Below are 23710 nucleotides of genomic sequence, written 5' to 3' on the forward strand. Positions count from 1 at the left end.
GCAGGTACATACCTCGCTGGCTGCTTCCTGGTTTTGCCGCGGCCGACCGCCTTGCGTTTGCGGGCCATGTTTCCCCGAAGCAAATGGACAACAACTGGAAGGACGCTGTCTGTCACTGAACAACCAACTCTGTCTCTGCCTTTGCACTTATTCCAAAAGGCGTGCAATCTCGATTAGTGGACTTGTCTGGTCCTGGAGACGATGGTGAAATCAACTCAGATCGCCAGGCTTGATGGTAAGATCCGTCCGCGCGGAGACGGTGGTCGAGATGGTCAAGATGGACGCTGACGACGAGAGGAAAAGGCCTGATGCTCGCTGCCTCGGTGGACGATGAGCAGGTTAGCTATTCACTGCCATGACTGTTCCCCGCTGGTCAACCACACGCTTGCAACTGACACTTGCGTTTCACCACGCACCCTTCAGTCCGAGGTCGAACTCTCCGAGATCAAATCGCAGGTCAAGATGATATTCCGCCGATTGAATCGCAATGCCGCTCCCCAGGCTAGTATCGAATCCGGTCAATTCAACCTACAGTAAGTGAGCAGTTACGGTGTCGGTGAGGAGGTCCGTCTGACGGCTAACTCGCCATTACGAAAACCAGCTATCTGATCCAAGATGACGTCTGCTTTCTTTGTATATGCGATCGTTCCTACCCGCGCAAACTCGCCTTCACATATCTTGCCGATGTAGCCTCCGAATTCACCACCACATATTCCCCAGCGCAGATCCACTCGCCCAACCTGCGACCCTACGCCTTCGTGGAGTTCGACACCTTCATCCAACGAACCAAGAAGCTCTACCAGGATAGCCGGGCCTCGCAGAATCTCGATCGCCTAAATGATGAGCTGCGCGACGTAACGAAAGTCATGACGAAAAACATCGAAGATCTTCTCTACCGAGGTGACAGTCTGGAGCGAATGGGTGAATTGTCCGGGCGTCTGCGCGAGGATAGTAAGAAATACAGGAAAGCCGCGGTGCGCATTAACTGGGAATTGCTCGTGAAACAGGTAAGCCAGTACATTTGGCCCGATTCGCACATCATCTCGATGGTTGCTGACTTGCGTAGTATGGCCCGGTTGCGGGAGCTGGATTCTTCTTTCTCATCCTCATCTGGTGGCGCTTCTTCTAGATGTCCGCAGGGGGCCACCTACAGATACCCACTTGCCGAGACGGATGTATGCATAATTAATACATTGGTGGCTGCAGGACACCATCGCTGTATCGTTAAATCCTCGGATACCTGGTCGTCACATCGTAAACATTGTGCCTGTAACAGCTGGTAGGCACGAGGAAGCTCAGATGCCGCCAGATTCTGTAAGCCGATCATATCTCGTCTTCCTCTTCATCAAAATCATCTTCCTCGCCCATGTCGTATAGAATCCGACCTCCTTCCCCAGGACCGTTACCCTGCTGCGCGTCAAAGTACGGAAGAACGACCCCTTCCCTATCCCGCCTCTGCTTTTCCGTAAGACGCAACTCGAAGGTAGACTCCGGTTCTTCCTCGCCGACTCCGGCGTCCAGTTCTTCAGGAGGACGATACAGCGGGTGATCGTCGAGCAAGGTGACAATCTCTTTGAACTGCTGGGGCGGGTATCGGGACGCAGGAGGTAAGAAATACCATTCCAGCACACCGCGTCCGCTTTTACGTCGATGCTCCATCTCCAACACGACGCCCTCCGCGGCATCGTTCTCGCTGGGTTTATCTAACCGGCCAAGGAGGACCCCATCCTGCTCCTCTTCGAGTCCGAACACCGGCGCTACTAAGCTGCGGTCTCGGGCGGCTTTCTGCGCCAGGATGTGGGAGAACGAATGCAGTCGGATCACGGTAGTGGCGAGATACGTTAACATGGAGAGAGGTGGCGGGGCATAGGGAGAGTGTGCGGGAGGAGATGGGATGTCTTGGTGAAAGGTGACGACGAGGGAGGTCTCGACCTTGGGGGCGGAAGGATTTGAAGGAGCGAGGAATGAGCCGAGGAAGGTCGACAGACTGAACTGTGCGCCTGTTTTCTTCGAATGCAAGAGTGGATTGATGGAGTCGATCAGGACAAGACGCCCTAGGAGGTGTGAGGGGGAGGGACTAAGAATGTGGGAAAGAGAGGGCCGGACATACGGCGTGAAGGAGTTGCTGAGGTCGGGGGTTGATAGGCTGCTGTCACTTCTTTGATGATCTCCGCGGGGGTTTTGCGGCGAGCCGAGACGAAGGCGTCCACTCCATCTGGGGATTTTAGCGTCTCAAAGGCAACAAGAGTGATATGAACTTTAGATATCTTTGCGAGAGTCAGTCCGGTCATCCTACTGCATATCGACAATGGCAGTCCACAAGTCGCTGGATAAATCAGCGCAGACTCACCTTTGCGCGCCGGATATATTCTCTAATCAACGGCGTGGCCGGTTGCTCCAAGGAATCCAGAAGCAAGGTCAGCGGCGAAGCGGTGTCTCGGAGACTCAGAAGTTTTGAGATCAAGAGGAGATTATGTGTCTGGCGGTGAGATAGGTTTGTGGGAGCCATCTCTGCGAGATTCTAAGGGTCCTGGAGGTGGTGGACGGAGCGCGGGGTTCTCTTGCTTGAATGGAGGGGTCGGAGGAATTTTACTGCCGCCGAGCTTAGCCTGAGGCTCGGCGGGACGGCCCGCTAAAACAAACGATTTGTTGCAGCCTTAGCGACCCCAACATTGGAAATTATTGCGCGCTTCCCAGATGTGCCGTCTTTACTTTAACGGCATTAAAGGTTGTGTATGACACAACACTGGAGCAACTGGAACAATTGGTTGCAGGGATAACATACTAGAAGCCAAATTGGGGGCTCGGTAAATGTGGACTGGGATGGTATATATAGTACTTCAATTGGATAAAAGAAAGATCTGTATTATGTGCTTGCGTATCTGCTAACGATGTAGATGTTTAGCAGGATCGGTTCGAACTCAAGAACGAGAAAGAAAAAAAGGCTTGTTATTCCCAGTTTTTCATTCACAGCTTATCTACGTCTCTATGTACAACGATCACGGGATACTGTGTCAGATGATTCCTACCCTATTCTCTCCATCTCTGACAATCATCCTCTTCTAGATCATCGCCATTAACCGTATCGCATCTCTTCGTATATAAATCCACCCTGCCAGTCCACCTCGCGTGTCCAAACAAAGGAGGTTACCGTGGGGAAGGCCTTGGGAGCAACAACAATCGCGAAGGGCAAAAAGGTTGTGACACCTTCCAACGTCTTACCCAAGGGAACCCTCTGATGCAAAATCCTTACATACCTGGCGCAAGGACCTCCAGTAGGCGCCGCCTCGCGGAGCACACTGGAGAATCCCCCACATTCGTACAAAAGCCCTTCGGAACTCCCCAGCAGCAATACATAGATCCCTTACAGGCCATTAATCGCCTTCATCCGTCCAAAGAGCTATCTACCCAGACCAAGGACGATCTCTACACATAGTCGCTGCACGACCAAGATCCTTAGAAGAGCAATCCAAAGCTATCCATCTTTAGACAGCGCGGCATGTAATTCTTAACGTCTTGTTATCCTCGCCCCTTTGCCAGTCTGTGCTTGCCTGTGATCAAATAGCAAAAATTATATCATGCGTAGTCGATTACTCCTTATGATTAGGAAGCTCTATAAAAGGGTTTTCAGAGTAGTGATGCCTTGACTTTACTAGTAACCATCCGACTGGCCATGCCGAGAGGACATAGACGCGATGAGCGATGCATTAGTATAGGCAAGGACCATCAGTTAGTCTGAGGGCATTTGAGCATTATGGAATATTAAAACTTAAAGAAAACCAGTCAATTGTTGGTGTAGTCTCGAAGAGGGCACGTACATGTAGGCTTCCGCCCCTCAACAGGCGGGAACACTGCGTGATTGGATCATCCGGCCACCCGTACAAAGTTCAGTCTTCAATTTCCGTCGGACGTGGAACAACCGCCAACTCCAGGCAGACTCCTCGTTCATTGTCTTTCCCCCGCATTGATACCCCTTAAAACCTCGGTACGATAATGAGCCAGTAACTCCGCGACTTTTTTTCCTCATCCACACCTATTCTTACTGAACGCCTTGTGTGGTTGTCGCCAACACCCAACTCCACCTCGACCTCATCGCACCGCACGCACCGCACCAAACATATTGAGACCACATCACAAGCCTTCAAAACATGTCGGAGCCTCCAACGAAACGCGCTCGACGCGTCGATAGCTCGGCCATGTGGGAGATGAATGACCGAAACACCCGTTCCCCAGAGCCTCGTTCAGAGTTGGATCGGAGTCCTCGCCGCGACGGACTCCCCAAAGCCGACGGGCGTCGGGACCCCGCCCGCGACGATCGACGGTACCGGTCTCGCTCGAGGGAACGAAGGGATAGGCGTCGGGAGAGGAGTTGGTCGAGGGATCGTCGTGATCGGGACCGTGACCGTGACCGGAGAGACAGGGATCGTGATGGACGGGGACCGAGGGACCGGGAGAGAAGCGCCAGTCGCGAACGATACTATGACCGACGAGGTAAGTGCATTTTTGCAGGAGAAGGTTGGACCGCTTTCTGATTCTCATTCAGGATATCCCCCGAAAGGTGACCGATACCGATCGCGCTCCCCCGTTCGGAATGGCAACAGAGACTCTCGGACCCCACCTCGAGGCTCCAGGACCGACCGCAGGAGGGATCCCCGGGCACACGAAAACGGCTCGAATGACTCGAGACTCCCTAGCCGGGTCAAGGATGAAATGGACATGGACGTGGACGCCGTCGACGAAGACGATCTGGAGGCGATGATGCGCAGAAGCATGGGATTTACGCGGTTCCGAAGCACGAAAAACACCAAGGTTCCTGGAAACGACATCTACGGCGTGCGCAAGGAGAAGCAGACAGAATACAGACAGTACATGAACCGTGTAGGGGGTTTCAACCGGCCGCTCAGCCCTTCACGGTGATCAACAAGTCAGATTTGCGAGGATTATTTGCTTCTGTCTCATACCCTGGGCGTCGTTTACTTTCTTCCATTTCTTCGGGCGGTTGGACTATGATAGACTTGTCTCGCTGCAACTTATGCATCCTTTGGCGCAGATTTCCTGGTGGTGTATCTTTGTCGATTCGAGCTCTAACTCCGATTTATTGATGGTACATAATGAATGGATTTTCTTGATCTTAAAATCTTTCTGCTGAACAGTTTGATAATGGAGAGTGCTGAGAAGAGTCTTAAGGACTGAGGGTCACAGGAAACAAGCTTTACCATCCCATTCAGCAATTAATCGGTATTACTAGACGCTGAGAGTGCGAAACTACTGTCCTGTGATGGAAAAGGATAAATACTGAGCCCAACCTGTTGGTTTGGCTCGTCGTGGCACATGACTTTCGGTGACGTAGTGCTTTTAAAGCAACGTTCTCTCCGCACCATCTGCCCAAACCATTCTTGCTTCTCCGAACTCCTCATTGTGGCGTCACCCAGGGCTCTCAGTGCTCTCAGTTATCGTGTTACACAACTCGGCGGAATGGCGGCTAGCGACAATCGCCGTGACATTGTCATCGTCGGTATGCTCGCTCCTCCAATTCTACCCCGCATCTCGAGATCTGGTGTACTCATAATTTTATTCCAGGCGGGGGCATCATCGGATGCTGCTCGGCGTATTATTTGACAAGACACCCATCCTTTGACCCATTGCACCATTCTGTGACGCTCATCGAGGCCTCTGAGATTGCAGGCGGTGCGTCAGGCAAGGCAGGAGGTCTCCTGGCACTCTGGGCGTACCCCCACAACATCGTGCCATTGAGTTACAAGCTACATGCTGAGCTAGCCAAGGAACATAATGGCAAAGACCGCTGGGGCTATAGAGAAGTGGCATGTGGGCAACTTATCGCTCGAGGCCGTGCACTCAGCGAAAAGAAAGAAGGCGGGGACGGTAGCTCTGTCTCGCTACAGAAGCGCAGCGCCGAAGCCTTGGGAAAGTTGAAGCGCGCTAAGGTCCCTCAAGACTTGGACTGGATTGAACCGGATCTTCTCAGGGGCTACGAGAGCATGAGTGACCCGGGCGAGACTGCTCAAGTTCATCCGTACTTGTTTACTACGTCGATGGCAAAACTTGCTGAGGAGAAAGGTGCCAAGATCACCCTGGGTTCGGTGACAAGAATCGGATACTCCAATGATGCCGTAGAATCCCTCACCTATACTGATAAAGAATCCGGTGATTCACGGACAATTCCAGCTACCGACGTCGTCATCGCGGCTGGGCCGTGGACGAGATCTGTCTTGCCAGAGGCGCCGATCTCGTCCATGCGTGCCCACAGCGTGGTGATTCGTCCCACGAGGCCAGTCAGCGCACATACGCTGTTCACGAATATCGAGATACCTGCCAACTTCGACCCTTCGAAGCCCTCGCGCGCCACGGTTGCTGCGCCCGAGATTTATGCTCGTCCCGATGACACCATCTACGCTTGCGGAGAGGGCGATCAAACCGTTCCGCTTCCTCAGACCAGTGCAGATGTTGAAGTCGACCCAAAACGCTGTCAAGAAATCATCAACCAGGTGGGCAGTATTTCCGACGAGTTGCGCGATGGACAGATCTGCGCACGACAGGCTTGCTACCTTCCAAATGTGAGTGCCGTCCGTGGAGGACCTTTGGTTGGCCACACAGGCACTACGGGTTTGTATCTAGCTGCCGGTCACACATGCTGGGGGATCCAGAATGCACCTGGCACCGGCAAACTGATCAGCGAGTTTGTGTTTGATGGACAGGCTAAGAGTGCAAAGATTGGGTCTCTTGATCCAAGGAATTATCTTTAATATATATTTAGATCGACCGTGAAGCCGTCTTATCGGAGGCCTGATTTTTTATAAACATGCTGTGTTAGAGTATTCTTAAGAATTTCGTATTATCCAGAGTAAAATACATCTTATTCTACCCATTGCTACGCCGTATGCATGAACGGAGCTAGAGCGGGACCAATACGTAACGTGCGGAGCGGAGGCCGGCCGATAAACGATCGTCCGGAGCTCATGCCAGATAAATAACATCGGCCTGCGCAACCCGCAACAACAACAACCATCCAAGAGAGCTGGTCCTCTAATCGCTGCAGTATACCCGTTGCGATTATATATGGGATCTCTCCATTGAGACAGGTTGTTTTTTACAAGGTTGTCTAGATGCTTTCTGTTTAGAAAATGCATTGGTTCAGCCCAATCCCTCTCTTCGCATCATTATGGTTCTATGCGGTTACAGTCCTCGCCAACCAGGAGCCTGTCGATGATCTCTCCGTCCTCAACAGAGAGTTCGCGAGAGCAAACAATCAGTCGTTACTATGGGGTCCATTCAAACCCAATCTCTATTTTGGCGTCCGGCCCCGGATTCCCAACAGTTTGTTCGCCGGGTTGATGTGGGCGAAGGTGGATGACTATGCCACAGCGCAACAAAGTATGGCCCCGATATGATATTTCCGAGCTGCCTCTGCAGAATTGGACTGTGAGCCTCTTTCTAACTCTCTTGAAGACTTCAGGCATACCTGCGAGCAGAACGAAGGCATGGCTGGCTACGGCTGGGATGAATACGATATTCGGAAGGGTGGTCGCGAAACAATCCACGACGTAGGGAACTCCTTGGACTTGACCATCGATTTTATCAAGGTGCCCGGTGGCCAACATGGAGGAAACTGGGCGGCTCGCGTGAAGGGAGTTCCGCGTGACGATGCTTCACCAGATCAACCGACGTCGCTCGTGTTCTACAGTGCCCTGGAAGGACTAGGCAGTCTAGGCGTCGCGAACGAAGGCGACGATCCTCGCGGATTTGAGGGCGATGTGAAAGTGACGGGGTACACCCCTGAGCTGGGAGACTTTTCAATTGATGTCACTACGGGCCCGAAGAGCAATGAGCATCCGGAACACGAACACCCGGTCTACGACGACAAACCGCTGGATCGTACCTGGGTCTCCAGTGTGACCATGCCTTCTGAGCACGTCTGGCAGACCAAGGTCATTATGTTTTCGCAGATGAAGGAGGGAGTCAACGATATGGTAGCGAAATATGGCCAGGAGAACCCCCCTCCGCCTGCTCAGGTCTTCACGATCAAACACTCGCCCGGAGATGGTAATGTCCAACTGGTCCAGAAGGTTTTCAAGGGCGCATTCGAGTTTGATATCCTCTTTTCCTCTGGATCTTCGCCGCAGCCATTGACTTCGGATGCCGTCACCCAAGAGATCGAGAGCGCCTCGCTGTCCTTTGCCGAGCGCTTCGATAAAGTTCTCTCGCCGAAATCGCCGTTCAATACAGACAAATATTCAAAGTTCTCTAAATCAATGCTGTCGAATCTGGTCGGTGGCATTGGTTTCTTCCACGGCACCGACGTCGTCGACCGTTCGGCAGCTCCTGAGTACGACGAGGAAAACGAAGGTTTCTGGGAGGAAACAGCAGAAGCCCGATCTCGAGCTCAGCCAGTCCTAGAGGGTCCCAAGGATCTTTTTACCTGTGTCCCATCTCGCCCTTTCTTCCCCAGAGGTTTCCTTTGGGATGAAGGTTTCCATTTGATTCCTGTGATGGAGTGGGATTTGGATCTTGCGTGAGTATTTAGCCAACAATTATCGCTTTATTCAAGGATACTAACCTCCTACAGCCTTGAGATTGTCAAGAGTTGGTTCAGCCTGATGGATGAGGATGGCTGGATTGCTCGTGAGCAGATTCTAGGCTCGGAAGCCCGTAGCAAAGTCCCGCCGGAGTTCACTGTACAGTACCCGCACTACGCTAACCCCCCAACTCTGTTTATTATCCTGGAGGCATTTATCGATAAACTGGAGTCGAAGAAGAACATTTCTGTACAAGATACGTCTGAAGAAGATGTAACGGAGCGACTCCGGTCCGCTTATCTCCAGCAGCCGGAGCTGGGTGAGATGTACATCCGCTCAATTTACCCATTGCTGAAGAAGCACTACTTCTGGTATCGGAACACACAACGGGGTGATATCACGTCATACGACCGTGAGGCATTCTCTTCAAAGGAAGCTTATCGCTGGCGCGGTCGCTCTATCCAACATATCTTAACATCTGGTCTCGATGACTACCCTCGCGCCCAGCCTCCGCACCCCGGTGAACTGCACGTGGACCTGATCAGCTGGATGGGCATGATGACTCGCGCTCTCCGTCGAATTGCGGAGACGATTGGTGAGACTGAAGATGCGGAAGAGTTCAAAGTCTACGAAACGGCAATCGAACGGAATATCGATGACCTTCACTGGGACAAGGACGCCCAAACTTACTGTGATGCGACGATCGATGATTTCGAAGAAAGCGTCCATGTTTGTCATAAAGGATACGTCTCTATCTTCCCTTTCTTGACAGGCATGGTGGGTCCGGATAGCCCTCGTCTCAAGCCCATCTTGGATTTGATCAGCGATCCGGAAGAGCTTTGGAGCGAGTATGGTATTCGAAGCTTGAGCAAGAAGGATGAATTCTATGGCACTGCTGAAAACTATTGGAGAAGCCCTGTGTGGGTGAACATTAACTATCTCGTGTTCAAGAACCTCTACGTGAGTTAAACCGCCGGCATTTTGAGACGAAAGACAAACTGACCATGAACCTAGGACATCGCAACCGTGCCTGGTCCTCATCAGGAACAGGCGCGTGAAATGTACTCGGAACTGCGCAAGAACGTAGTTGAGAACGTGTTTAAGGAATGGCAGAAGACTGGGTTCGCGTGGGAGCAGTATAACCCGGAGACCGGCAATGGCCAGCGGACGCAGCATTTCACCGGCTGGACAAGTATGGTGGTGAAGATGATGACCATGCCTGACCTCGTAGGGGGAAAGAAGGGTCATGATGAGCTGTAATTCTACACGAAGTGTATAGATTCTGGTAAATGCCAAAAGAATACAACTATTTGTACGCTATTACCTGCCAATCAACTCCAGGCTCCGTGAATATGTTTGTGTTTTGAGCTGTTGACAGTGGTTTACCGTCGTCGACTATAGTCCGAGTCCCTATCTTTTGGATGCGAACGATGGCGATCATCTCGGTATCTCCTCTCATAATCTCTCCTGGTCCGACTTCTAGACCGCGATCGAGAATGCCTCCTTCGGCGATCGCGATCCCGCGACCGAGATCTCGATCGATGTCGGTGGCTCCTGTGGCGATGCTCACCGTCGTCCCGATGCCTGTGATGCCGGCGGTCTCTGTCCCTGTCTCTGTCCCTCCCGCTCGCGCGGTCCCGTCTGCGATCTCTCCCCGGGCTCCTGCTGCGGTCATGCCTGCGTCTTCTTTCCCGCGAACTGGAATCCATCCCGACGGCTTCGAGCTTGTCTTCATCGCCAGCGCCCGACGTAGACGGACCTACGCCACGATAAGAGCCATATCCAATGCCCTTACCCCCTTCGTCCCCAACCAAGTCTTGCGTATTTGTCGTATCCCGAACCGCTTTCTGAACATCTCTTTCGCCCAACGGGGTCATGTTGGCATTTGCTGTCGTATCCTTTGCCGGCAATGGAAGTCCCAGCGCCCGCGCCATGGCTTCCGCTTCGGCATCCTTCACCCGTTGTCGTTCTTCGCGTTCTTTCGCAGCCTTGTCTTCACCATCTTCCTCCCCTCGTGCGTACCACATTAGGTCCCGACCACTCTGCCAGCGTCCAACCGGGGCCATGATGGAGTGGCCAAGATAGTTTTCGCGATGCGAGGACTCCTTGACGTCGGACCATTTGAAGTCGCCGCGGCCGCCGCTGGAGAGGGCAAAAGTCAGTAGAAGATACCTACTTGGTGCGAAATTACTTACCGGCTGCCTTCTTTGCGGACGCCCGCCACGAGATCCATATTCGTAGGGTGAAAGGTGTAGAAGTCGAGGGGGAGAGAGAACGGCGGGTGACGGATGACCGCCGATAAATGCGCAGAGAGCTATCGCAGGTGGCACGTGCACCACGCGGCCTTCAGGCGGCGAATTTCTGACTTCATCGACGGCAACTCCCCCATCGTCAGTCTCTCACCATGGCCCAATTTTTGTCTACCCCTTCGCCGCGGACATAGTCGCAGGACAGACCATGTCATCTGGAATGACCCTCCTCGGCCAGAGAACAACTCCCGCTTCTGATGTCACACCGGGTATAGTTACAGATACCCCTCATGTTCTGCCAATGGCCTTGATATAGTTGATATCCTGCCAATATCACATGTTATACTTCCCTTTTACCGTGAATACTGTTTCCAAAGCTTTCAAGGTCTTCCTGGAAGCTGTTTTCTTTGGTCCTTTCCCTTTTCCCCTCACCTCTCGCTGGATTGCTTGTAGGAATGGCGTTCAACAACCGGAATATCCGTCGTCGGTCTTCTGCCCGGAGCCCCCGTCCGAGGGAAGGCCTGCAGCTTAGAGAATTGAATGTTGAGAGAGGCCTCAAACGAGTATGTAGCTCATCCATAATATCGAGGGTCAATACTAACATCTGGCTAGTTCTCTCTGTAAGCTGGTTTATTCCGCTTCGTGAATCTAGCTGACCCCGCCGTGTTTAGAGCAGATGATTCATATCCTCCCCAGACTGCAACATGGAGAAACAACCTGGTATGTAAATCCGGCCGGGTCTCAAGCAGAGCATAATAAAGCTAATTAGTAAAGACTGCCCTGTCCCAACGCCGCAACCTCCTATTCGTTGCGTACAGTCATCAAATCTATGTTTGGGAACCCGCAGGATCCTTTCAGACCCTGGGTTCCAAGCCTGAAATGAAAATCAACCCGGTCATGAAAGATCCTTATAGTGGTGGCTATATCTCACCGGCAACACCACATGCAATCAACAATATCCTTGTGGATGATCTGGGCCGCGAGGAAGTCCTACTACTCGTTACTGACTCTGGCAACGTCTGCGGGTATCGTGTTGAGGCTATATACTCGGCCTTGAAGCGAGCTGCAGAGAACAAGGAAGAACGCCCGTTGGATGGCTCTCAAGTGGATCCTTTCTTTGTCGAGTATGTCGATGCCAGCGCTTGGGGCTTGGCCATTCACAAGTTCGCCCGTCTCATTGCTGTATCAGCGAACACGGGACTCATCACCATTTTTGCGTTTGCGCTGGTTAATCCCGCAGCAACCAATGGCGATGATTTGGACCGCCAGCCAGAGGAGGACGAGGGGGAGGGTGATGGTGACTTTACCGATTATGGCCAGACCTGGCTGCATATCAGAAACAACGATCAGTTTGCCCAACTGCGTCAGCTGATGCCCGACAGACACCGCACGCGAAATATCAAGTTGACGTACACGGGCCACTTCTCCAATATTCCGTCCGTCTCCTTTTTGAACTGCGATCTTGACCCGAACGGGACTTGGATGGTCAGCACCGACATCGATAATAAGCTGCTAGTGTGGAAGGTCTGGGAGAGCCTCGGACCGTTTAACGTGTACCATTTCAATGATGTCACATTCAGGTCCTTTCCTGAGACACTTCGCAATGAGTGGGACTCCGCTGTGATCTTTCCGAATATGTGTCTTTGCTGACAAGCTCAGTAGTGAACGAGGCTGGTCGGTCATAGCGCTCGACCCACGGACCTTTCACTTTCTCAAGACCACTGAACAGGCGTGTGGCGGCCAACCCCAACGTCGCCTGAAGAATGGCCAAGCTGTTCTCGATTTGACAAAGCTGAGAACTCGCGTCCCGAATGCGTCTCATCTCTACAACTACTTCCCCCCTGCGGCCAAGACAGAGCCAGAACAGGCAATCTTACCCGACATCTTTGAAGCAGATTGCTGCATCAACAGTGCATCAACAACCAACAGACGGTCCACAGAAAATCAGACACCATTTAACGACGCAGTCTCATATACGCACCATTCAAATACCGATGCTCGAAACCTCCGTCCTTCCCATTCGGCTGACACATTTAGCCACCGAGCCGTAGATGGCTCAGTACGTGGTGACAATTTCAGCTACCACAGCGAGTCCGATGAGGATATGGATGTCCAGCAGCAACCCGCTCCCAGTCAACACAGCGGTGTTGTCAGCGGTAATCGATTGCTCCAGGCCCTCGAGGACTCGGATGACGCATCCGACAATGCTATTATCCAGGCTGGCCCCGGGCCTCTAACGACTCCCGAGTTCTTACAAGTTGCTCTCCTCGAGGCGCTTGGCGGAGACATCCCCGAAGCGGATGAGTATTTCGGCGAATACGCCCTAGATGAGGAGACGGACGATCTTTTCATGGACGATGCGGAGGACGGCTCCTCCGATGATGGCATATCGCCCATGGGAGTATACCAAGTTCTTGACCGTATGTCAACCTCTCCTGTCCCATAACCCTCTGAGATCTCATGCTAACATGACTGGCATTGTTTCCAGCACCAATGAACGCAAACTTCCCCATTCTGCATTTCTCACAGACAGATATCCGTCTTATCCCGCACCCATTTGCTTCCCACGCAACTGTCGTCTGCGGCGAACCCCTCCGGCAACCCTTCACCCACCCTATCACCTCCATCCGGGCCTGCGACCGCTTCAACATGGTCAAGTACATCCCCGAACACGGCATCGTAGTCGCAGCCTCCCAGAAAGGACGCGCCGCAATCATCACCCTGACCGAATCAAAAGACACCGGACTCACGTTCCGCGTCGACTGGGTCGTCCCATTCGAAACCCAGGAGAAGTACGGCGACCGTCCATTGATTCCGCTGCTCGGCATGACCGTCAGTCCCATCCAGGGCTTCGAGATGCCCCCAGACGTCCCGTATATCCCTCGGGCCGTGAGTGACAGCAACCTCTCCTTCCACTACAGACACACCACCGAATCAGATACTCCCAGCCAGAGCGGCTCGTCGGGACATCGTCCCGGAGACGATGCGAACATATCATCATCCCAGTTTTCCGGTTCCACCCCCTCAACTCCGATGATTACTCCCCGTGACGGATTGTCAGACAACGCACAGCAGCAGCCGCCGCTGACGCTGCCGGAGTGCCATGCTAAAGCCACCCGTGCCTATCAGCCCGAGGAGAGCTGGCGCGGATGGAACCCCTCCCGCCGGTACCGTCTGCTTCTCATGTATGCGGACCATACTCTTATGAGCTATGAATTCTGGTACAACTGGAATGTCACTGATACTGCGGCGGATGACGAGAGCGAGGACGACTATCTCGTCGTCTAGGTGTGAAAATTTGTATTTCGGTGTTACTACTTTTCCCTGTAGATAGATTTGCCCATGGCTGTAAACGACATAGCGGAATGAAGGCGCACCTGGTAAACTAATAGGCAGTTGAATTTTTGATGGGCGTTGACTGTATATTGGTACAAGGTGTAGTGTTGAGAATGGATTGATTTTGCGCCTGCAAACATGATACTATATACATCTTCCATGACCTGGGTACTTCGCGCAACCTCGTTGGTAGAAATAGCTAGAGGCGCTCCCAGCTGGACCAGTCAACGCCAACAATAACGAAAGCGCTTTGCTATGTACGGAGTAAGAACATCATCATAAATCGGGGGTAACATCAATGCTCAAGATCAAGGCGTAACGACCACAAAGGGGTCCCAGGTAGTACACAACTTTTCGCTGGATATCGCATGCAAACAGATCATCACTGGGTGTTAGAAATCATCATCGAGTTCATCACTGTCCCACTCATCCTCTCGGTCATTCATGACCAAGTCTAAGAACCTCTGGAGACCTGGCCGATGGACCGGTCCATCCCCATTAACGGGTTGTCCGGCGCGGCCCACAGCCGGACGACCGCGAACTTCTGCCATCGCACGGGCTTGAGCTTGACGTTCCGCCGCTGCGGCGCGGCCAGCCGCGTCGAGGCCATTCGCATTGCCTCCTCGTCCCGCTCGATTTCCGGGGATGCCTCCCTCATTGTTGACTCTGGGGGGCACAGGCGCAGGCGGTGGTGGTTGTCGTCGTCGCTGCGGTGGCGGAGGGACGTTATCGTTGTCGTCCTGGAAATCCCACGCGGGCTGGTCGTCGTCGTCGCTGTCGTCGAACAGCAAATCGTCGGGTATCTGATGCAGGGCCTCCGCGCCATCGGGATTGATGCCGTCGCCGCCTTCCAGATCCCACAACCGGTTAAAACAGCCACTGTTGATGTCGTTGTAGTGACGATAGGGATTATCTTCGCACAGCCAGCTGGAGCACAGGTAGCAGAAGTGAGTGTCGCATTTGAAACACTTCATGTGGTTGCAGCCCATACGTTTCTGACAGGGGGCGTTGCAGGTCGGACACGGCGAGGTGTACTTCCGGAGGTACTCCTCCGTAGCCTTTTCTTCGGCCGACAGCTCCGCTTCACGACGTGGGAAACACCGCACAAGCTCGCCGTGCCAGCCCTTCTTGCAGACGCAGCAGAAGGCGTAGTTGCAGTCCTCGCATATGGCAACGCGTTCTGCCATGGGGGGCAGCTGTCCTTCATCGCCAAGAGGGTCGAAAGCTCGGCTTTCATCATCGGAGGCGTCAGAGGCGTCAAGATCGTCAGTCATAGGATCTGTAGGTTTTGGATGCTTCTCGGAGCGTGCGGCACCCTGACACCATTTGCGCGGACAGTATATAGTTGACTTATCGGCTTCGAGCTTCTTCTTTCGCTTGAGGAATACATAGCGTTGGACGGTTTCCTGTTCGAGCGGGATCTGGAGAAGTTCACTGGGGCTCAGGGTGCGATCGATCTTTTTTCGCTTTTTTGTTGGCGCGGTGGCGTCCGCGTTCGCCTTGGCCTCTTGTTCCTTCGTGCAGCCTGGATCTAGACAACGGACATTGTCGACGTCGCCTTCCGTGATGCAGTTGTTGTAGAAGTCCTGGAGACAAGGGACGCAGAAGACATGGGAGCAGAGCAGAAGACGGTGGCAATTGACACCCTTCTTTGGCTCTAGACAGACGCCACACTCGAAGGTTTCCTGTTCAAATTTTTCACGCTCAGCCTTGTTGTTGAAGTCGAGGAGGGCAACTTTTAGCGAGCGGGGGAGCTGCAGGTCGCCATCAGGGATGCCGTCGATTCCAAATGTGATATCTGCCAGTTGCTGCAGATGGTCGATGTATGAATAGATCACGAGACTCCTGCCGCATTCCTCCCAGAGGCGTCTTCCATCATCTATGAGGCGAGAGACGACTGGAGCTGGCAGCCATGGAGGGTCGGTGCTGAGCTTTATGATCGGGGGCCGTTCGGCGGGGTAGCCGTCGGGAAGGTCCATTTCGAGTCGCAGTGGCGGGAGATAAGACATTATGTGGACATCTTTGTCGGCGTCGGCGGTCGCTGCATTCCTGATAGGGCCGGGGATAGACTCAGAGCCGAATCCGCTTTCGCTGGTGTCGAGGGATGTCGGTGGCGTCAGGATTGTTGGGATCTCCGCATCTTGTTGCAGGAAACACACTCGTAAAGGCGTCACCGGTTTGACGGGCAGATCGAATGTGGCACGGAAAGGCAATAACGGGTCAACGGTGATCTCCGGGAAGATTGCAGTGATGGACGACAATTCCATGGAGCGGTCGTCATCTGGGAGATCTTCTATATCGGACATTGTGACTGATCGGGGGAGATCGATAAAGATGGCAGTAGAAAAAGAGTTTAGAGAACGTCAAGTGTCCCAAGGTTGACCATAGTATATGTGACAGAGTATAGCCGTCATTCCTTCGCCATAAAAACCGACGCCGAACAAGGGTTGAGAGGATGGCTAAGACGATTAGGGGGAGAACTAAAGGACTAAACCAGGGATTAGCGACTTCGGAGTAGGTTAAAATAAGGAGGGCAAAGTGGCGAATAATGAGGTACCTCTGGTTAAAATCCACCAACTAAAGGAGACTCGGGAGAATCATGGAGGTAATAGGGTCGTCAAGCGGGCGAGATGGATGGAAGATACTCGAACGGTGGAAGATAGAAGATGGGAGTAGAAGGCGAAATCAGTCATGGTTTCTCATGGACGCCAACGGGACATGAACAGTCGACGAGGGGAATCGATCAGGCAGAATTGCTGCCCAGTGGACTTTCCTGGTTCATGATCGCGAAGAGTTAGACTTGTTGAAGCTGTGAAATCGATATCTCAAATTCCCCGCCAGATCACGTGCTGCACTGATAAGAGGTCACCTGACATCTGGCGCATACTGGCCTGACGGGGTAATTAGGAAGGCGGTGTCTTATCACCATATCGTGATTGTTGACTCCTGCTGTCCAGCGCCAGAGCATCTTCCATCGCCATGGACGACACTCCAGTGGCTTCGTTTTCGTTGACACACGTCCACTATGTAAGTGCCTCTAGGTGTTTCCTGGCCAGTCCCTCGTTAACCACTCTTGCAGAACCCCAACGACCCTCTTTCATTCTTATCCGCGTGGCTTGCCCTCGTTCCGCAAGCACTATGCGTGGTCTACGCCACTCTCATATGGTCCTCACGCGAGGCGGAAGTGCTCCTCATGTTCGCCGGGCAGATGGGTTGTGAGGCGTTAAACTTTGTCTTGAAACGGATCATCAAGGAGGAACGACCGAAGCGTATGTGTTCACCGCCTCTTCCCCTATGATTCCAACTTGACCAACAAGACTGACTGATTGATGGTATAGAAATGTTCGGGAAAGGCTACGGAATGCCCTCATCCCACGCGCAGTTCATGACCTACTTCGCCATATACCTAGGTCTATTCCTTTTATCTCGTCACGCTGCCAATCCCTCCTCCCCATCTGCCCTCTCCTTTTGCATGCGGAGCGTTCTCGCCATCGGAATCAGCATAGCTGCAGCCGCCGTATCCATCAGTCGTATTTACCTGAACTATCACACTCCGCGACAGGTTCTCGCCGGCTGCGCCGCAGGCGTCGTGTGTGCCTTGGCTTGGTTTTCCATAACCGGGCTCCTTCGGGCTCATGGATGGATAGATTGGATATTGGATTTGGAGTTGGCTAGGTTCTTCCGGGTACGGGATCTGGTCGTGAGTGAAGATCTGACTGAGGCTGGTTGGCAACGATGGGAATCGAAGCGGAGGTTGAGACGCCGAGGAAATGGTGAGCATCTTGCCGCAAAGTCTGAGTGATCGGATTTTCGATTATATATGGAGTATATACATATATTTCTTAATGGTGTGATACCCCTAGTGTATGATTTGTTCTGGATGACAACATTCCGGCGTAATTGGTACCTTGCACGTGACCCTACGCGGAGATTAACTCAAAAGTCCCGCGGCGGTGATGATCGTTGCCCACGATTGCTGCCGGAACAGCACTCCGTCATCGCTGTGAACTGCCCTCCCACCATGTGTTTCTGCTTCGAATGAGTACCATGTTACAGCCTGTTTCATGGGTTCTCGCTCCTCCGTGTTCTCGACTCCGTGACTCAACACCGTACAACCTGTCCATCCATTGTTGATCACCGCCTTTCTCCTCTGTGGAAGCGAACCCCATTATCCGTGTTATATCACTCTAGCGGAGGAAGCCCCCGTTTATAGACATGGACGAAACCGCTGTATCTCCCGATCCGGCACTGCAGGACCCTCATATTGTCCGGGCTGATGAGGTCGACCAGACCGGAACTGACATTAGCCCCGTGTCGGACGACCAGTTGATGGAGGAAGTTGCTGAGGGTTTGAGACAGGAGCAAGCTTCACAATCTGCGCCCTCTGCTGCACTGGGCGGTCCCCCGGAACCTCAACCTCTCCCGCGACGTCCAGAATTGCGTCGCGATGCCGCTGCCCCGCCCCCTCCACTGCAGCCACCACCGCCCGCGCCGGTTCAGCAAAATATTGAACGGCCTCCGGACTCGCTCAGTTTGGCTCAGCTCAGGCAGTTGGTTCAGGACATGCCCAGGGTAGAGCAGCCCGCGTATGCTTTCGAATATGCCGATACCGAGCCGTTCGCCGAAGAGATTGAAGAATGGTTTCAGTACAGCGACTTTGATAGGTCCATGCTCCTCGGAATGCGGTCGTCTTTCGAAAAGAAGTGGAGCTTATTCTGCGATCATCGGCAGATTTCTTCTCGTGTTCCGTGGATTGATGTCGCTGATGATCTACGGAAGCAATTCATGAGCGAGGCAGTCGAAGGCTTACGGGAAAGTGAAGTATTTGCTCGCCTCGAGGCTTTGGAAGCTATTTGCTACGCTGTAACTGGTATATGGGGGGTAACGGCGGGCAGAGTTGCAGATGATTACCCCGACGATGGGTCTCAGGCTGTGGACCCAAAACCCAAGTCGCTCCAGATCAAGTGGATGGAGACTAATGTGAAACTATTCCATGAGTGTTCCGGCATCGGACCTTTATTCGAGTGTCTATACCGGGCCTTTGAAAAGACTCGAAATCCTTCCAGTAATGACCTCGACCAAGCGGGCATCGAAGTAAACCAATCTTCACTCGCAGTTTCAGAACGGGAGGCCAACCTAGTCCTCACAGCTTTATATTTGACCGTAGAGGTCGGTCGGAGAGAGGAATCGCGTGATGCTTCGAATTCCCCTATCAGACACACACTCATGGGGCAGAGGCCTAACTTGCTGGTGTTCTTGGTTGAAATCATCGCGCGGTTGCGATGGGACGATGCTACTAACGTTCCACTGACGAGGGTCATCCTCCTCTTTTGGAAGTCCTTACTTCTTTTCTTTGGAGGAAGTGACAGTCTGAAGAAAGCCAAGGAAGAACTGGAACCGAAATTTAAAGAAGAAGAGGACAGTTCATCTCGGAGGACTCCATTCCTAACTGCCTCCCCTCTCGACTACCATTCTTTTCGACAAGAGATCACATCAAAATACCCTTCATACAATCCGCCGCCACCAGTGGTCCCACTTGAGCTGGAAAATAGCTCTATCCTTCCTCCTCTTCCGCAACACCCGAGTAGAGCAGCGTCTTCCAACGGTCTGTTTTCTGGAGTCGGCCCATCCATCGCGGGTGGTAATGGCTCAATCCTTCACCAGTCTGTTCATATCGCAACCCCAGCACCTTCGCCTCCGCCGTCTCCCATTGGACCCGGCGGCAAGGCAGGCAAGAAGCAAAACTATCAAACAAACCAGAACTTTCCCTTCATGTACCCTCCTCTCGATAATTCCAGCAACGACCTTGGCGGCAAGGGTACTACCGAGCTCCAGGATGTGCTAGTAGGAAAGAAGTGGGAAGGAAGTGATGTTCCTGCCTCGATTATCGAGGCCGGAAAGCTCTTCTCTAGCCGTGTCAAGATGACACGAGCCATGCGCCAACTCTGGGAGGAGCGAGAGCGATTTATGAAGTATGATCGTGGTTGGTGGCTTGACGACAGCGGAAACGCGTCAGAAGAGAATACAGCGGACGAACTCGCTCATGATCTAGAGGGGATTGACTTACAAGGAAATCGGAAGGCCAGTGTCGCATGGCCGTCGCAGAAAGAAACCGAGAACCAAGATGTTCAGGGCCGTTTGGACGCAGTTGAGAACTTCTACGTGAGTCGGATGCCCATTAGCGTTGAGAGGTCATCGCTAACGCCTTTGCAGACCGACGCACTTGTGCATCTCCAGTCCATCACGATTGTCTTCTTGAAGGTCATTTTGACGAATGTCAGTGCGATGGTAAACCAAGCCAACGCGCAAAACGGCCAAAGCATGAGGTATGTAGCTCTGTACGGCTGGCTAAAGCTTTCCTAACAGAGTCCAGTGATAGTTACAACGCGGTCAATGGATTCGCCCGACACGATCCGGCCGTGGACTTCGATGCGGTCCTCGAGGAGCTTGATAATACTCGACTACGCGAAATCACAGGGAAAGCCATTTCGGCATCATTGCTCCTCCTGGTCAAGTGGTTCAAACGATCCCGTGAGTTAAATCCAGTAGAGAATAGAAGGGATACCCTAATACATCCTAGATATATTGAAATTCGAGTACATGACGCAGCTGCTGTTGGATTCGAATTACCTCCCCTTGATTCTGAAAATGTTTGCCCACCAGGATGTCGATCAATCGGTGGCACAAAAGAACGACCGCGATGAATTAGGGTAAACATTCCATAGCTGGGAGAACCTTGCACAAACTAACTGTAGCCAGTTTTTTCCATTTCTGCCATATACACTCGGAACAGCCACCAGAGTCGCCGTCAACCGACGAGGAATCCAGCGATGACGAGGCCGTCCCTCCTCCGATTGCTCGACACCGTCCAGACACCGAGGCTGGCACTTCATCCGTCCGAGGCCCATCGCCAGAGGAACCTACCCCTGACTTCTGCGAGGGCTCTCATCGCCCGGAGGTCGACGAGCTGGGATATCCCACGGCGCCGCCACCTAAAGAGCCGATCACCGTGTTCTCGTTCCGCAACTTTTTCTCCGCTATCAACTACCTGCACATTATGCAAAAGATCACGCGGAATAAGGCGCATCGGTGTCTTCTTCTCGTGCAGTACAAGTCGAGCACGATTCTTCGGAAGGGGCTCAAGATCCCTGACCCGCACCTACGGTTCTACACACTCAAGCTGTTCAAGTCGCAGGTCCCGTACTGTGGTCGTAAATGGCGGCAGAGTAATATGCGCGTAATCACAGCCATCTACCTCTACTGCCGGCCTGAACTGCGCGATGACTGGCTCGCCGGGTCGGACATTGACGCGGAAGTCGAGGAGGCTCTGCCGCTGGAGCAGGCGCTGCGTGGACTCACCCATTGGTGGCATCTGCGACGGTACAAGGACGTGATGGGTGGCGAGGAAGGGGCCTCACTGATGGAGGAGGAGCGGGATTTCTTTGCTCGGGAACTCGAGGCCATGGGATGGGGGTTTGCCGGGGAGGAGATGATGAATGGCGAGGACGTCGATATTGGACAGGTAATGAATGGGACGGAATGGGAGGGTGCGCCGATGCAGATGGAAGGCTGGTGATGTGGGAGCTACTAGAACCAATACCCGATAGACGAATTGCAGATGATTTTCAGGACATTTCAAGTGTATCCATCCCCATAGTGTTTGTTATAGAGTGCTTTTGTATGGCTGTCTTATCGATAAGAGGTACTCACGTGACCATCGCAGCGGCAACTTTTTTTCTTGAACCATCAAAAGTCTGGCCGGACTCAAACCTCCCAACCAACGCACCCCGAGGTCCTACAGCGAGGTCGCTGTCCGATCTGGAACAACATGTCGTCGGACGAGATTGTCTGGCAGGTGATCAACCAGCAGTTCTGCTCCTACAAGCTAAAGTGAGTTGAACGAATCTTTCCTGAGGGCGGTCCAAGATTTTCTCTATGGACCTGTCTGTCGACCGTCGCCATACGCCAACCACATAGAAATGCAAGCCGAAGAGAAAAAAACTAACATGGCAATAAAAACAACAGGACAACGAAAGGGCAAAATTTCTGTCGAAATGAATACAACGTCAGCGGCCTGTGCAACCGGCAGTCCTGCCCGCTGGCCAACTCGCGGTATGCGACGGTGCGCTCGGACCCGGAGACGGGGGCGATGTACCTGTACATGAAGACGGTGGAGCGGGCGCACATGCCCAGCAAATGGTGGGAGCGGATACGGCTGTCGTCGAACTACGCGAAGGCGCTGGAGCAGGTGGACGAGCGGCTGATCTACTGGCCGAAGTTCCTGGTGCACAAGTGCAAGCAGCGCCTGACGCGGCTGACGCAGGTGGCGATCCGCATGAAGAAGTTGGCGAAGGAGGACGAGCGGCTGGGCGAGCGGGTGGTGCCCAAGCTGGCGCCGAAGATCCGCCGTCGGGAGGAGACGCGTGAGCGGAAGGCCGAGTCCGCGGCCAAGGTGGAGCGGGCGATTGAGCGCGAGCTGATTGAGCGGCTGCGCAGCGGTGCGTACGGTGACCGGCCGCTGAATGTCGAGGAGAGCATCTGGAAGAAGGTGCTTCGGGGATTGGAACGCTCAGGTGAGGGTGAGCGCGATGAGGATCTGGATGATGGAGAGGAGATTGAGAACGAGGAGGAAGAGGGTGTTGGGGAGGTGGAGTATGTGAGTGATCTGGAGGATGAGGAGGACCTGGAGGATATTGAGGACTGGCTGGGTGCCGATTCGGCCGACTCGAGCGATGACTACGACGAGGAGGACGACGAGGATGAGAGTGACGACAGCGACGAGGAAGGCAGTGAAGCCGCCAGCGACGAGGAGGACAAGACGCCCAAACCGGGCTTCAAGCGGAAGCGTCCTGCTCCTCAGGCCAAGCCTCGCAAGAAGGGCCCTCGGGTTGAGATCGAGTATGAGACTGAGGGCACTGGCAAGGAGAACGTCCTGGCCTAAGGGAACGACGGACGATAGGGGTTCCATTGCAATTCTGTGTGAAGATGGAGGGAGTGAAAAAGAAAAGCCATGGGGTTTGTTTTTGGCGTTGTATGGTTTTGTTTGTGTGATACTTCCGATATTCTGCTGCTGCGATCGGGTTGTCATACCCAGCTTATGCATAGTGTTTATAGTCAACATAATGGAGTTGGACAACGTTTATAGACTTGATAGTCTTTTTGCACGGCCAGGCTCGTTCTTGGAGAGCCCATTGACTTCTTGACTTCGGATGGAGACCCACAACAAATCTATACAAACTATGCTAATTCTTGTCTCTTACCCATTCATTATTCCATTCGATTGTGTCGACTTGGGGGAAGTTGCCCAGTTCACGTTGGGCTTCTCTTCAGAAGGGAAGCGGAAGTAAGATGAAGAATATAGGCCGTCCTCCTGCAGTCTCCATGGCCAATATGCTAAGCATCGATTTCTCCAGGACGTATCTATGACGAAAAACCATGGCTTGGGTCTCCGGTACAGCTTGAAGTATTTGCCCAGACACTAGAACCGCCTATACTGGGGCTTCATCACTATATGTTTCAGGAATATATAGATTGCAAGGAGGCGGAATCGCTTGCCGTGAGCTTGTCAAAGCTGGGCAGTTCTGGGTATTT

General features: G+C 53.0%; 11 protein-coding genes across 11 annotated transcripts; 8 read left to right on the forward strand and 3 right to left on the reverse strand.

Moving 5' to 3' along the window:
- Nucleotides 1-109: 109 nt before the first annotated feature.
- BDV59DRAFT_6719 (SNAP receptor SEC22) lies at nucleotides 110-1226 on the forward strand. The gene is made up of 5 exons (XM_073696893.1): nucleotides 110-235; nucleotides 304-338; nucleotides 424-533; nucleotides 602-1007; nucleotides 1067-1226. The coding sequence occupies exons 1-5, from the start codon at nucleotides 202-204 to the stop codon at nucleotides 1127-1129; spliced, it is 648 nt and encodes a 215-aa protein (XP_073553372.1). The 5' UTR covers nucleotides 110-201; the 3' UTR covers nucleotides 1130-1226.
- A 97-nt stretch (nucleotides 1227-1323) lies between these two features.
- Nucleotides 1324-2509, reverse strand: BDV59DRAFT_197505 (Elongator subunit IKI1; the record flags this gene model as incomplete). Its single annotated transcript, XM_073692939.1, has 3 exons — nucleotides 1324-2054; nucleotides 2111-2267; nucleotides 2351-2509. 3 exons carry the CDS (start codon nucleotides 2507-2509, stop codon nucleotides 1324-1326), a joined length of 1047 nt encoding a protein of 348 aa, XP_073553373.1.
- Nucleotides 2510-3910: 1401 nt separating this feature from the next.
- On the forward strand, nucleotides 3911-5120 carry BDV59DRAFT_167204 (SNUT3/LISCH7 family protein). Its single transcript, XM_073687853.1, has 2 exons — nucleotides 3911-4491; nucleotides 4544-5120. The coding sequence occupies exons 1-2, from the start codon at nucleotides 4149-4151 to the stop codon at nucleotides 4915-4917; spliced, it is 717 nt and encodes a 238-aa protein (XP_073553374.1). The 5' UTR covers nucleotides 3911-4148; the 3' UTR covers nucleotides 4918-5120.
- Nucleotides 5121-5329: 209 nt separating this feature from the next.
- Nucleotides 5330-6861, forward strand: BDV59DRAFT_167206 (FAD-dependent oxidoreductase; the record flags this gene model as incomplete). Its single annotated transcript, XM_073687854.1, has 2 exons — nucleotides 5330-5515; nucleotides 5581-6861. Coding segments are annotated over 2 exons (1370 nt in total), but the record flags the coding sequence as incomplete, so codon positions are not given.
- Nucleotides 6862-6979: 118 nt separating this feature from the next.
- On the forward strand, nucleotides 6980-9828 carry cwh41 (mannosyl-oligosaccharide glucosidase). Its single transcript, XM_073687855.1, has 4 exons — nucleotides 6980-7392; nucleotides 7468-8530; nucleotides 8585-9494; nucleotides 9549-9828. Exons 1-4 carry the CDS (start codon nucleotides 7143-7145, stop codon nucleotides 9792-9794), a joined length of 2469 nt encoding a protein of 822 aa, XP_073553376.1. The 5' UTR covers nucleotides 6980-7142; the 3' UTR covers nucleotides 9795-9828.
- On the reverse strand, nucleotides 9829-10798 carry BDV59DRAFT_167210 (MMtag domain-containing protein). The gene is made up of 2 exons (XM_073687856.1): nucleotides 10730-10798; nucleotides 9829-10676 (listed from the first exon to the last, which is right to left on the reverse strand). The coding sequence occupies exons 1-2, from the start codon at nucleotides 10765-10767 to the stop codon at nucleotides 9917-9919; spliced, it is 798 nt and encodes a 265-aa protein (XP_073553377.1). The 5' UTR covers nucleotides 10768-10798; the 3' UTR covers nucleotides 9829-9916.
- Nucleotides 10799-11487: 689 nt separating this feature from the next.
- BDV59DRAFT_206912 (uncharacterized protein) lies at nucleotides 11488-14396 on the forward strand (the record flags this gene model as incomplete). Its single annotated transcript, XM_073694885.1, has 4 exons — nucleotides 11488-11503; nucleotides 11553-12403; nucleotides 12438-13203; nucleotides 13272-14396. 4 exons carry the CDS (start codon nucleotides 11488-11490, stop codon nucleotides 14069-14071), a joined length of 2433 nt encoding a protein of 810 aa, XP_073553378.1. The 3' UTR covers nucleotides 14072-14396.
- On the reverse strand, nucleotides 14396-16913 carry BDV59DRAFT_206916 (RBR-type E3 ubiquitin transferase). Its single transcript, XM_073694886.1, has one exon. The coding sequence runs from the start codon at nucleotides 16423-16425 to the stop codon at nucleotides 14512-14514; it is 1914 nt and encodes a 637-aa protein (XP_073553379.1). The 5' UTR covers nucleotides 16426-16913; the 3' UTR covers nucleotides 14396-14511.
- A 185-nt stretch (nucleotides 16914-17098) lies between these two features.
- BDV59DRAFT_197512 (phosphatase PAP2 family protein) lies at nucleotides 17099-17921 on the forward strand (the record flags this gene model as incomplete). The annotated part of the gene is made up of 3 exons (XM_073692940.1): nucleotides 17099-17146; nucleotides 17199-17388; nucleotides 17458-17921. 3 exons carry the CDS (start codon nucleotides 17099-17101, stop codon nucleotides 17919-17921), a joined length of 702 nt encoding a protein of 233 aa, XP_073553380.1.
- A 147-nt stretch (nucleotides 17922-18068) lies between these two features.
- Nucleotides 18069-21739, forward strand: BDV59DRAFT_6800 (FAR11/STRIP family protein). The gene is made up of 5 exons (XM_073696898.1): nucleotides 18069-20281; nucleotides 20333-20445; nucleotides 20493-20650; nucleotides 20700-20829; nucleotides 20879-21739. The coding sequence occupies exons 1-5, from the start codon at nucleotides 18335-18337 to the stop codon at nucleotides 21693-21695; spliced, it is 3165 nt and encodes a 1054-aa protein (XP_073553381.1). The 5' UTR covers nucleotides 18069-18334; the 3' UTR covers nucleotides 21696-21739.
- A 154-nt stretch (nucleotides 21740-21893) lies between these two features.
- On the forward strand, nucleotides 21894-23379 carry BDV59DRAFT_6824 (ribosome biosynthesis protein MAK16). Its single transcript, XM_073696902.1, has 2 exons — nucleotides 21894-22009; nucleotides 22145-23379. The coding sequence occupies exons 1-2, from the start codon at nucleotides 21948-21950 to the stop codon at nucleotides 23058-23060; spliced, it is 978 nt and encodes a 325-aa protein (XP_073553382.1). The 5' UTR covers nucleotides 21894-21947; the 3' UTR covers nucleotides 23061-23379.
- Nucleotides 23380-23710: the final 331 nt, after the last annotated feature.

This window comes from Aspergillus ambiguus, assembly GCF_047715705.1.
Source record: "Aspergillus ambiguus strain CBS 117.58 unplaced genomic scaffold BDV59scaffold_1, whole genome shotgun sequence".
Taxonomy (NCBI): domain Eukaryota; kingdom Fungi; phylum Ascomycota; class Eurotiomycetes; order Eurotiales; family Aspergillaceae; genus Aspergillus; species Aspergillus ambiguus.

Excerpts from the sequence above, each read along its gene's own strand:
- BDV59DRAFT_167210 (XM_073687856.1), bottom strand. The coding sequence starts at position 10,767 with ATGGATCTCGTGGCGGGCGTCCGCAAAGAAGGCAGCCG. Across the intron at positions 10,677-10,729 it reads GTCCGCAAAGAAGGCAGCCG|CGGCGGCCGCGGCGACTTCA; the intron begins GTAAGTAATTTC and ends TGCCCTCTCCAG.
- cwh41 (XM_073687855.1), top strand. The coding sequence starts at position 7,143 with ATGCATTGGTTCAGCCCAATCCCTCTCTTCGCATCATTATGGTTCTAT. Across the intron at positions 7,393-7,467 it reads CTATGCCACAGCGCAACAAA|ACTTCAGGCATACCTGCGAG; the intron begins GTATGGCCCCGA and ends ACTCTCTTGAAG. Across the intron at positions 8,531-8,584 it reads GAGTGGGATTTGGATCTTGC|CCTTGAGATTGTCAAGAGTT; the intron begins GTGAGTATTTAG and ends AACCTCCTACAG.
- BDV59DRAFT_6824 (XM_073696902.1), top strand. The coding sequence starts at position 21,948 with ATGTCGTCGGACGAGATTGTCTGGCAGGTGATCAACCAGCAGTTCTGC. Across the intron at positions 22,010-22,144 it reads TTCTGCTCCTACAAGCTAAA|GACAACGAAAGGGCAAAATT; the intron begins GTGAGTTGAACG and ends TAAAAACAACAG.
- BDV59DRAFT_206916 (XM_073694886.1), bottom strand. The coding sequence starts at position 16,425 with ATGTCCGATATAGAAGATCTCCCAGATGACGACCGCTCCATGGAATTG.
- BDV59DRAFT_167204 (XM_073687853.1), top strand. The coding sequence starts at position 4,149 with ATGTCGGAGCCTCCAACGAAACGCGCTCGACGCGTCGATAGCTCGGCC. Across the intron at positions 4,492-4,543 it reads ACGATACTATGACCGACGAG|GATATCCCCCGAAAGGTGAC; the intron begins GTAAGTGCATTT and ends ATTCTCATTCAG.
- BDV59DRAFT_6719 (XM_073696893.1), top strand. The coding sequence starts at position 202 with ATGGTGAAATCAACTCAGATCGCCAGGCTTGATG. Across the intron at positions 236-303 it reads TCAGATCGCCAGGCTTGATG|GCCTGATGCTCGCTGCCTCG; the intron begins GTAAGATCCGTC and ends CGAGAGGAAAAG. Across the intron at positions 534-601 it reads TCCGGTCAATTCAACCTACA|CTATCTGATCCAAGATGACG; the intron begins GTAAGTGAGCAG and ends TACGAAAACCAG.
- BDV59DRAFT_6800 (XM_073696898.1), top strand. The coding sequence starts at position 18,335 with ATGGACGAAACCGCTGTATCTCCCGATCCGGCACTGCAGGACCCTCAT. Across the intron at positions 20,282-20,332 it reads ACGCAGTTGAGAACTTCTAC|ACCGACGCACTTGTGCATCT; the intron begins GTGAGTCGGATG and ends ACGCCTTTGCAG. Across the intron at positions 20,830-20,878 it reads AACGACCGCGATGAATTAGG|TTTTTTCCATTTCTGCCATA; the intron begins GTAAACATTCCA and ends AACTGTAGCCAG.